The sequence below is a fragment of the Papaver somniferum genome, unplaced genomic scaffold (assembly GCF_003573695.1).
Source record: "Papaver somniferum cultivar HN1 unplaced genomic scaffold, ASM357369v1 unplaced-scaffold_150, whole genome shotgun sequence".
Classification (NCBI taxonomy): Eukaryota; Viridiplantae; Streptophyta; class Magnoliopsida; order Ranunculales; family Papaveraceae; genus Papaver; species Papaver somniferum.
The window spans coordinates 283764-293679 of NW_020624377.1; the positions used below are offsets into that span (position 1 = coordinate 283764).

A 9916-nucleotide genomic window follows, 5' to 3' on the forward strand; every position below is an offset into this window, starting at 1 on the left:
CACCTGAAATATTGATCGATTCGAACGAGTTCGAGTAAAACTGATGAAAACGGAACTTCGTCCTTTGGAATCGAGACACGAAAAATTTAGTTATTACATAATCATAATTTAGTTATTACATAATCAAAATTTAGTTATTACATGATCAAAATTTAGTTACATAATCAAGACTCGACACTTCACCTGAAATATTGATCGATTCGAACGAGTTCGAGTAAAACTGATGAAAACGGAACTTCGTCCTTTGGAATCGAGACACGGAAAATTTAGTTATTACATAATCAAAATTTAGTTATTACATGATCAAAATTTAGTTACATAATCAAGACTCGACACTTCACCTGAAATATTGATCGATTCGGAACGAGTTCGAGTAAAACTGATGAAAACGGAACTTCGTCCTTTGGAATCGAGACACGAAAATTTAGTTATTACATAATCAAATTTAGTTATTACATAATCAAAATTTAGTTTACATGATCAAAATTTAGTTACATAATCAAGACTCGACACTTCACCTGAAATATTGATCGATTCGGAACGAGTTCGAGTAAAACTGATGAAAACGGAACTTCGTCCTTTGGAATCGAGACACGGAAAAATTAAAGTTATTACATAATCAAAATTTAGTTAACATGATCAAAATTTAGTTACATAATCAAGACTCGACACTTCACCTGAAATATTGATCGATTCGGAACGAGTTCGAGTAAAACTGATGAAAACGGAACTTCGTCCTTTGGAATCGAGACACGACAAAATTTAGTTATTACATAATCATAATTTAGTTATTACATAATCAAAATTTAGTTATTACATGATCAAAATTTAGTTACATAATCAAGACTCGACACTTCACCTGAAATATTGATCGATTCGAACGAGTTCGAGTAAAACTGATGAAAACGGAACTTCGTCCTTTGGAATCGAGACACGAAAAATTTAGTTATTACATAATCATAATTTAGTTATTACATAATCAAAATTTAGTTATTACATGATCAAAATTTAGTTACATAATCAAGACTCGACACTTCACCTGAAATATTGATCGATTCGGAACGAGTTCGAGTAAAACTGATGAAAACGGAACTTCGTCCTTTGGAATCGAGACACGAAAAATAGTTATTAAATAATCAAAATTTAGTTATTACATGATCAAAATTTAGTTACATAATCAAGACTCGACACTTCACCTGAAATATTGATCGATTCGGAACGAGTTCGAGTAAAACTGATGAAAACGGAACTTCGTCCTTTGGAATCGAGACACGGAAAAATTTAGTTATTACATAATCATAATTTAGTTATTACATAATCAAAATTTAGTTATACATGATCAAAATTTAGTTACATAATCAAGACTCGACACTTCACCTGAAATATTGATCGATTCGGAACGAGTTCGAGTAAAACTGATGAAAACGGAACTTCGTCCTTTGGAATCGAGACACGGAAAAATTTAGTTATTACATAATCAAAATTTAGTTATTACATGATCAAAATTTAGTTACATAATCAAGACTCGACACTTCACCTGAAATATTGATCGATTCGGAACGAGTTCGAGTAAAACTGATGAAAACGGAACTTCGTCCTTTGGAATCGAGACACGAAAATTTAGTTATTACATAATCATAATTTAGTTATTACATAATCAAAATTTAGTTATTACATGATCAAAATTTAGTTACATAATCAAGACTCGACACTTCACCTGAAATATTGATCGATTCGGAACGAGTTCGAGTAAAACTGATGAAAACGGAACTTCGTCCTTTGGAATCGAGACACGAAAATTTAGTTATTACATAATCATAATTTAGTTATTACATAATCAAAATTTAGTTTACATGATCAAAATTTAGTTACATAATCAAGACTCGACACTTCACCTGAAATATTGATCGATTCGAACGAGTTCGAGTAAAACTGATGAAAACGGAACTTCGTCCTTTGGAATCGAGACACGGAAAAATTAGTTATTACATAATCAAAATTTAGTTATTACATGATCAAAATTTAGTTACATAATCAAGACTCGACACTTCACCTGAAATATTGATCGATTCGGAACGAGTTCGAGTAAAACTGATGAAAACGGAACTTCGTCCTTTGGAATCGAGACACGAAAATTTAGTTATTACATAATCATAATTTAGTTATTACATAATCAAAATTTAGTTATTACATGATCAAAATTTAGTTACATAATCAAGACTCGACACTTCACCTGAAATATTGATCGATTCGGAACGAGTTCGAGTAAAACTGATGAAAACGGAACTTCGTCCTTTGGAATCGAGACACGGAAAAATAGTTATTACATAATCAAAATTTAGTTATTACATGATCAAAATTTAGTTACATAATCAAGACTCGACACTTCACCTGAAATATTGATCGATTCGGAACGAGTTCGAGTAAAACTGATGAAAACGGAACTTCGTCCTTTGGAATCGAGACACGACAAATTTAGTTATTACATAATCAAAATTTAGTTATAACATGATCAAAATTTAGTTACATAATCAAGACTCGACACTTCACCTGAAATATTGATCGATTCGAAACGAGTTCGAGTAAAACTGATGAAAACGGAACTTCGTCCTTTGGAATCGAGACACGACAAAATTTAGTTATTACATAATCATAATTTAGTTATTACATAAAAATTTAGTTATTACATGATCAAAATTTAGTTACATAATCAAGACTCGACACTTCACCTGAAATATTGATCGATTCGGAACGAGTTCGAGTAAAACTGATGAAAACGGAACTTCGTCCTTTGGAATCGAGACACGAAAAATTTAGTTATTACATAATCAAATTTAGTTATTACATAATCAAGACTCGACACTTCACCTGAAATATTGATCGATTCGGAACGAGTTCGAGTACTAATTTAATTTTAATCGAATAATTTATAATTTAATTTTAATTGAATAATTTATAATTAACTATAATTTAATTTAATTAAATTTGTGTGGGGAAATAATTTAACTTTAAAAAAAAAAAGACAAACACATGCTCGGTTTTGATGTTAACAATGTAAAATGGGTATCTTCTCAAACAGGCATGTACGCCTATCAGTTCATCCCTAAAATCTCTAAATCACTTCATCCATATCTCTCTATCTTAAGGAAAAAAATTCTCCAACTGATATTCTGGCAGAAAATAAGGGGATTTTTAGGGAAGATTTAGTCTTCAATTTTGGAAATATTTCTGCACCTCCATAGGATGAAAATCTGATGAAATCAAGAATATTGAGAACATCTAGCGGTAATAATCCCAGTCAATTATTTTTTTATTTGAACCCTAACCTTTTTATTTTGGGGTTGAAATCAAAAGAAATAACTTTTGGGCGGGATTATTGCCCCTTGATGTTTTAGAATATCTATAGATTCAACCCTAAAATCAGTCTGATTTACTCCCATCTTAGGTATGTTGTAGCATTCATTCTTAGATTGCTGAAATTCTCATTATACTAGATGATTTTTGCGTAGTAATAAGTGTTACTATGTTAGCTTTTTGAATTTTGTTGTAACCCATTGCACTCTGTGTTAGCTTCATCTGGTTCCCTTGATGTTAGTCAACATTGATGCTCTCTGAATTTGTTAGTCCTGACAATCTCTTTTGAGCAACCAGGTACTTGTGAGGCTGAAATACAAACCAAGGAGGGGGTAAGAAGGAGCATCACAATATGTGGTAGTGCCTAAACCCAGTTTATACTGGAGGTATCATTCTCAAACCTTAAAGTTATTATCTCTGATAATTATCATGATAGCTTGTTGAACTGTAACCTCATTGTAATTTAGTTAAACCTCTGAACTTTTCATGCTCTGTCTTGAATGATATACCCCATGTTTGCCTGAAATGTTGTTAACTCCTGCAACATATAGAATCTGTTGAGTAAAGTTTGTGTCTGAAGTTTGTGCACTAAAATTCTTTTTCGCTGCACTAAAGTTTGTGTCTATTATTTTTCCTGCAACATATAGAATCTGTGCTCACTACTGCTTTGTTGTTCAGTACATCATGTTGAATCTGTGAGCATGTTTCATAGAACTTATCTGGTGATGTTATCCTATTAGAGGGACTAGTAAAATGGGTAGCTAAATGGGTGATGTATTGTAGCTGAATGGGTGATGTTTCATTCAATCTGGTGATGTTTCATAAAACTAAATGGTTGATGTTATCCTATTTGTTTTTGAATCTGTAGCTAAATGGGTGATGTATTGTAGGTACATGTATTTGTTTTCAATCTGTTTCAGGGGTGTCATTATTCTTCAGTGAAAGCATTGAGTTTCCAGTTCCATGAGAGACAGATTTAGTGATTTGCTTTATGTATAATACTATCGTGCAGTTTCGAGCATTTTCAGTTAAGACCTTTGGAAGAATTTGAAAATTTGCAATGATAAAATTCTTAACTTTTTGCAACAGTTGCCTGGGATTTGTTGTTTCTGGATCTAATTTCTACTAAATCAGCACTTTGAGACGAGGAGAGAAAAGCCAGAAAAGGAAGGCATTTTTTTAAAGAATCACTAAAACTGACTCAAAGTTACTTATAGGTATGTTTTTCAAGCCTTGATGTACTATGCACCAGTGTTAAGTACTTCGTATTTTTTTTCTCATTGTCATTGTGCAATCATTCTTCATGAACATTAGAGCTCTTTCTCGACAGATGTGACTTCACATCTGTCTAAAGAAGAAGATTTGAGCTCCCAGAGATATAAAAGTTGCCAACTATGTCAATTATAGAACTAGGGACATACTACTTATGATCTGATATTTCTAAGTTAATCAATTAGAGTACTTATTTGAAATGACATTTTGATTTCTAAGTTAATCAATTAGAGCACAGATCAGTGTTTACTCTAATTTAACAAACACACTGACCCTAGAGCTGCTGCAATTCATTCTCGCGAAATCTCCCAACTGCGGCTGACATACAGACCCTTCAGTATGTGTTATTCCAAAACTTGAAATGACTCCATTTACTGAAAGTACTAGACCAATTTTCCTGAGTTAATACTGGATGTCTGATTATGGGTTTGTGTGGCATGATTATCGGTTTGTATGAGGGAAATTGCATATTGCCTGTTTCATCTGTTATTACCATGTTTGTCCATATAAATTTTTTATGTTTCAAATGGTGCTGAATTTATTGGTAATTTCAAGACTTGTATGTCTAAATTGTCAAGTTAGGGGATAACTATTATTTTGAAATGAAACATATTTATTAGTTAATGCTAAGCTTGTATTTCTGAATTGATTTATCAGTTTTTGCTTTCATTGGAGTGCAACTGATGGATCTACTGGTCTCTTTGCGTTTCAGAATGGATAAATCCTGGATGAGTACTGATAGAACGAAGAAACGTTATAGAGAAGGAGTTGCGGCGTTTCTGCGGTATGCTGTCAACCATCTCAAGGAGGAGGGTGAGACATATGATGAATTTCTTATGTTGTGTCCGTGTACAAATTGTTTAAATCTCTGTGCATGCTCCGTTGGCGACGTAGAAGATCATTTATTCGTAAATGGAATCGATCAAACGTATACTATTTGGAATAAGCATGGGGAAAAGGATGAGGCAATAACTAGTAGTAAGCCAGTTAACGTCAACAATGGTATGCACGCTGAATTTGAAATGGGAACTCCCACTGATGCTCCAGACGAAGATTTTGGAATGGGAACTCCCACTGATGCTCCAGACACTATAGATATGATGCAGGCTGCAGAAGAGTTCGCAGATGACCCTATAAAGTTTAAAAAGTTACTTGAAAATGCTGAAAAGCCCTTATACGAAGGATGTCCCAACTTCACAAAGTTGTCTGCAATTGTGCAGTTGTTTAAGTTGAAGAGTAAGCACGGTGCATCAGACATGTTTTTTAATGAATTGTTACCCTTGTTAAAGGACATGCTTCCCAAAGAAGGTAATTTAATGGCGAGGAGTACATATCAGGAAAAAAAATATTGAAATCAATGGGTTCAGGGTACACAAAGATACATGCATGTATCAACAACTGCATTCTTTATTGGAATGAGTACAAGGATGAAAAAGTGTGTCCTACTTGTAAAGCACCCAGATGGAAAGTTGACAGGGATGGTAAAGTTTACGAGAATGTTCCAGCAAAGGTATTGTGGTACTTCGACATCATCCCAAGATTTCAGCGGCTGTTTCAATCGAAGCACACAGCAAAAGATTTGATATGGCACGATACCACTAGAAACAAAGACGGTGTTTTACGTCATCCGGCAGACTCACATGCTTGGAGAGAGATAGATAACAATTTCCCAGAAATTAAAGGTGATCCAAGAAATCTGCGGTTAGCTGTTTCGGCTGATGGAGTTGATGTAAACACAGGCACCAAACATCACAGTGTATGGCCAGTTTTGGTTGTGATTTACAACCTTCCACCGGGGCTGTGTATGAAGAGAAAGTTCATCATGTTGTCGTTACTTATAGATGGTGCGCCAGGAAACAACATCGATGTCTTTTTAGAACCTCTTGTTAAAGATTTTCAATTCTTATTTGAGAAGGGAAAGAGAACATGGGATGCATATGCCCAAGAAATGTTTACTCTACGTGCAGTTGTTTTGTGGACGATAAACGATTATCCTGCTCTTGGTACACTATGTGGTTGTCGCTACGCTGGATATCATGGTTGTGTGGTGTGTCGTAAAAAAACGCACAGTATTAGGCTTCATGACTCAAACAAGAATGTTTATGTTGGTTATAGAAGATTTTTACCCTATGAGCATCCGTTCAGAAGGCAGAAGGGGGCATTTGGCGGAAAACAAGAGTGGGAGACTGCTCCAGAACCAATGACCGGGGAAGAAATATATGAGGAGGTAAAATGTATAAAGAATTCATGGGGAAAGAAGGGGACGAATACTCAAGGGGAAGACGTGCAGGCTACACCTGGAAAAGGTGGAAAGATGAAGCGCATCGGAAAAACGAAAATTGAGCGCATCAGAAAAATATCAAAAGAAGTCGATAGGTCAGGTGAGGAAGAGGAAGGCAGGGAAACCACTTACTGGAGCAAGTACAACATATGGCAGCGACTACTTAGATATTGGCGCTATAATGATGTCCAACATTGTATTGATTTCATGCATGTCGAAAAGAATGTGGGACAAAGTCTTGTTGGAACGTTGCTGCACAACGGGAATACAAAAGATGGATTAAACGCCAGAAAGGATTTGGTGCGTTTGGGGTTAAAATCGGAGTTACACCCTAAGACAGATGACAAAGGAACGATACTTCCCGCAGCATGTTATACATTAACTACGGAAGAAAAAGACATATTCTTGGAGACACTATCCGAGTTAAGAGTTCCAGAAGGGTATTGTTCGGATTTTTCCACCCTTGTGAACCTAAAAGAGCGTAAGCTGATCGGACTCAAATCACATGATTACCATATGCTTATGCAACAATTTTTGCCCGTCGCTATTCGATCAATTATGCCTACACCTGTGAGATATGCTATTATCAGGTTTTGTTTCTTTTTCAGATCAATATCTGCCAAAGAAATCATGGTGGAAGAGCTAGATAAATTGCAAGAGGATCTCTGTGTGACGTTATGCTTACTAGAGAAGTATTTTCTTCCATCCTTCTTTGACATCATGATTCATTTAACTGTACATCTTACCAGGGAAGTGAAGTTATGCGGTCCGGTTTGCTTTCGATGGATGTATCCTTTCGAAAGGTGTATGAAGGTTATAAAGGGGCATGTGCGAAACAAGAATCAACCTTGTGGATGCATTGCCGAAGAGAATGTTGCAGAAGAGACGATTGAGATATATTGTGAGTACCATAAAAGCATCAGGACAATTGGTATTCCACTAGATAGGCATAATACATCTCAGGAGGGAGAACCGTTATCAGCTGAAGAGCCGTGTATAGTTACCCCTGAACAGTTGAGACAAGCACATTTCTATGTAATGCAGAACACGCCTGAAATTGAGCCTTACATAGAGTAAGTATTAATTTGTTTTTTTTTTTTCCTGTTTTTTCCTTTTTTTTTGTACAAAGTATAATAACATTTGGTTATTGTACATACCAGCCGACACAAGCTATATTTGGAAACTAACTATTCTACTAAAAAGCGAGCATGGCTAGAGAAAGAGCACTCTAACACTTTTGGCGCTTGGTTAAAAAATGAGGTAATAGGTCATAGAAAAAGTGTCTTGTTTGATGTGTTATATTCCTTTAAACTCAAGGTTCATCCTAATAATGAATTTCAGGTTGAAAAAGAGTTGGCAGACGACAGAGAAAGTATCTCAGAGAACTTAAGATGGATATCACACGGCCCGCACTACGAGGTAACGAAATACACTGTATATCGCATCAATGGATATCTATTCCGCACAAGATCCCGTGATGGTAGAATTCACCAGAATAGTGGGGTTAGCGTTGCAGCAAATGACATGCACATATCTAGAGATGATGATGTTACATATGGTAAAGCCTCTTATTATGGTGTCTTGCAAGAGATATGGGAGTTAGATTACTGTGAAAGAAAAGTTCATCTGTTCAAGTGCAATTGGGTTGATAATAAACGTGGGGTCAAAAGAGATGCTCTTGGCTACAAGATTGTTGACCTTACTATGTTGGGATACAAAAATGATCCTTTTATTTTAGCCTCACAAGCTAAGCAGGTATTTTATGTCAAAGACCAGTTAGATAAGAAAAAGTCTATTGTTTTTGTGACACCTCCCAAAAATTATAGAGATGACGATGGCAACGATGAGGAATTCAGTACAGTAATCTTTTCTGCGAATGATAATATCTTGCCGTCTGTAGATCCACAAGACTTGGGTAAAGAATCCCGAAATGATTACTTCCGAACTGACTGCCGAGGTTTACTTATACGCAAGCCAAAATGACACACTCCCGCAGGTACATCGCTTTATTTCCTTTAATCTGTGGTTATTCGGTTAGTGACATGATATTGAAAGAACGATAAAGATGGAACTTATGTTTAATCCTGTTCCTTAGCATGCTTTCTGTATGTTTGCGTGCTTTATTCTTTGTAAAATGAATAACATCATTTTATCCGTGTCTCATATGGAACTTCAATTGAAATTTCTACTACTGTACTTTACAACTTGCTACTCTGGTCACTTTTAAATAGATATCCAAGAGAATGAGAGTTGGTATGTTTTTGTCCTATTGCTTGAATATATTTATGGGCACATGCACTATAACTACATGTTTACTTGTATTTCAGAAATCTTTTATACACTTCATACATTACTCAAAGCATATGGTGAAATTGAATTCCAAGTACCAAATTAGATTCGTAACCCTGTAGATATATGATGGAATTCCAGTTCATTAACCACAAAAAAAAACATTTAAAATGATGGTGCTAAGGTCTTATGGTTCTCAATTTTATGGTGAAAGCATTTGGGGGCGGACTGATGCTTTTTCCTAAGTGAATTGCATGGAGCGGTTCACTTGCTTGTGGTGAGGAGTTTGTATTGTGTAGCCTGTGAAGAATAGTGAATTTTATCTCATTTTCCTTGTTCCAATTTAAACCCTCAAACCGTTTGAATACCATACTTGACAGGGTTTTCCCATATCTTGTGAAAGTCCTCTTTGTAAGAAGTCTTGACCACATTTATGTTGAGTTGGGCTGACCTTGTATTAATTGTTGTGCCCTCGTTCTTTCTTCCTTGTTTTTTTTGAACTCAGAACCCTATTTTCCTGTTGCAGGTTTCGTTGTGGCTATTCAACACTCTACATTGTCCACTGAGCTTTGACGAAGTCATTTTATGCCATCAGATGCCTCTATAAGTTTGACACTCGAATTGTAGGACACGAACTCTGCATCTAAAACATCAAGAATTTGATTATGGGATTGTTTTGTCTTGTTATATAAAGAGCAAAGAAATGCATTCCTACTGCAA

The 9916-nt window shown here is 35.3% G+C and overlaps 1 protein-coding gene across 1 annotated transcript; it reads left to right on the top strand.

Moving 5' to 3' along the window:
* The first annotated feature begins 5309 nt into the window (after nucleotides 1–5309).
* Nucleotides 5310–8890, top strand: LOC113335864. Its single transcript, XM_026581890.1, has 8 exons — nucleotides 5310–5934; nucleotides 5994–6382; nucleotides 6542–6853; nucleotides 7130–7347; nucleotides 7516–7599; nucleotides 7657–7980; nucleotides 8068–8167; nucleotides 8249–8890. The coding sequence occupies exons 1-8, from the start codon at nucleotides 5310–5312 to the stop codon at nucleotides 8888–8890; spliced, it is 2694 nt and encodes an 897-aa protein (XP_026437675.1).
* The last annotated feature ends 1026 nt before the right edge of the window (nucleotides 8891–9916 follow it).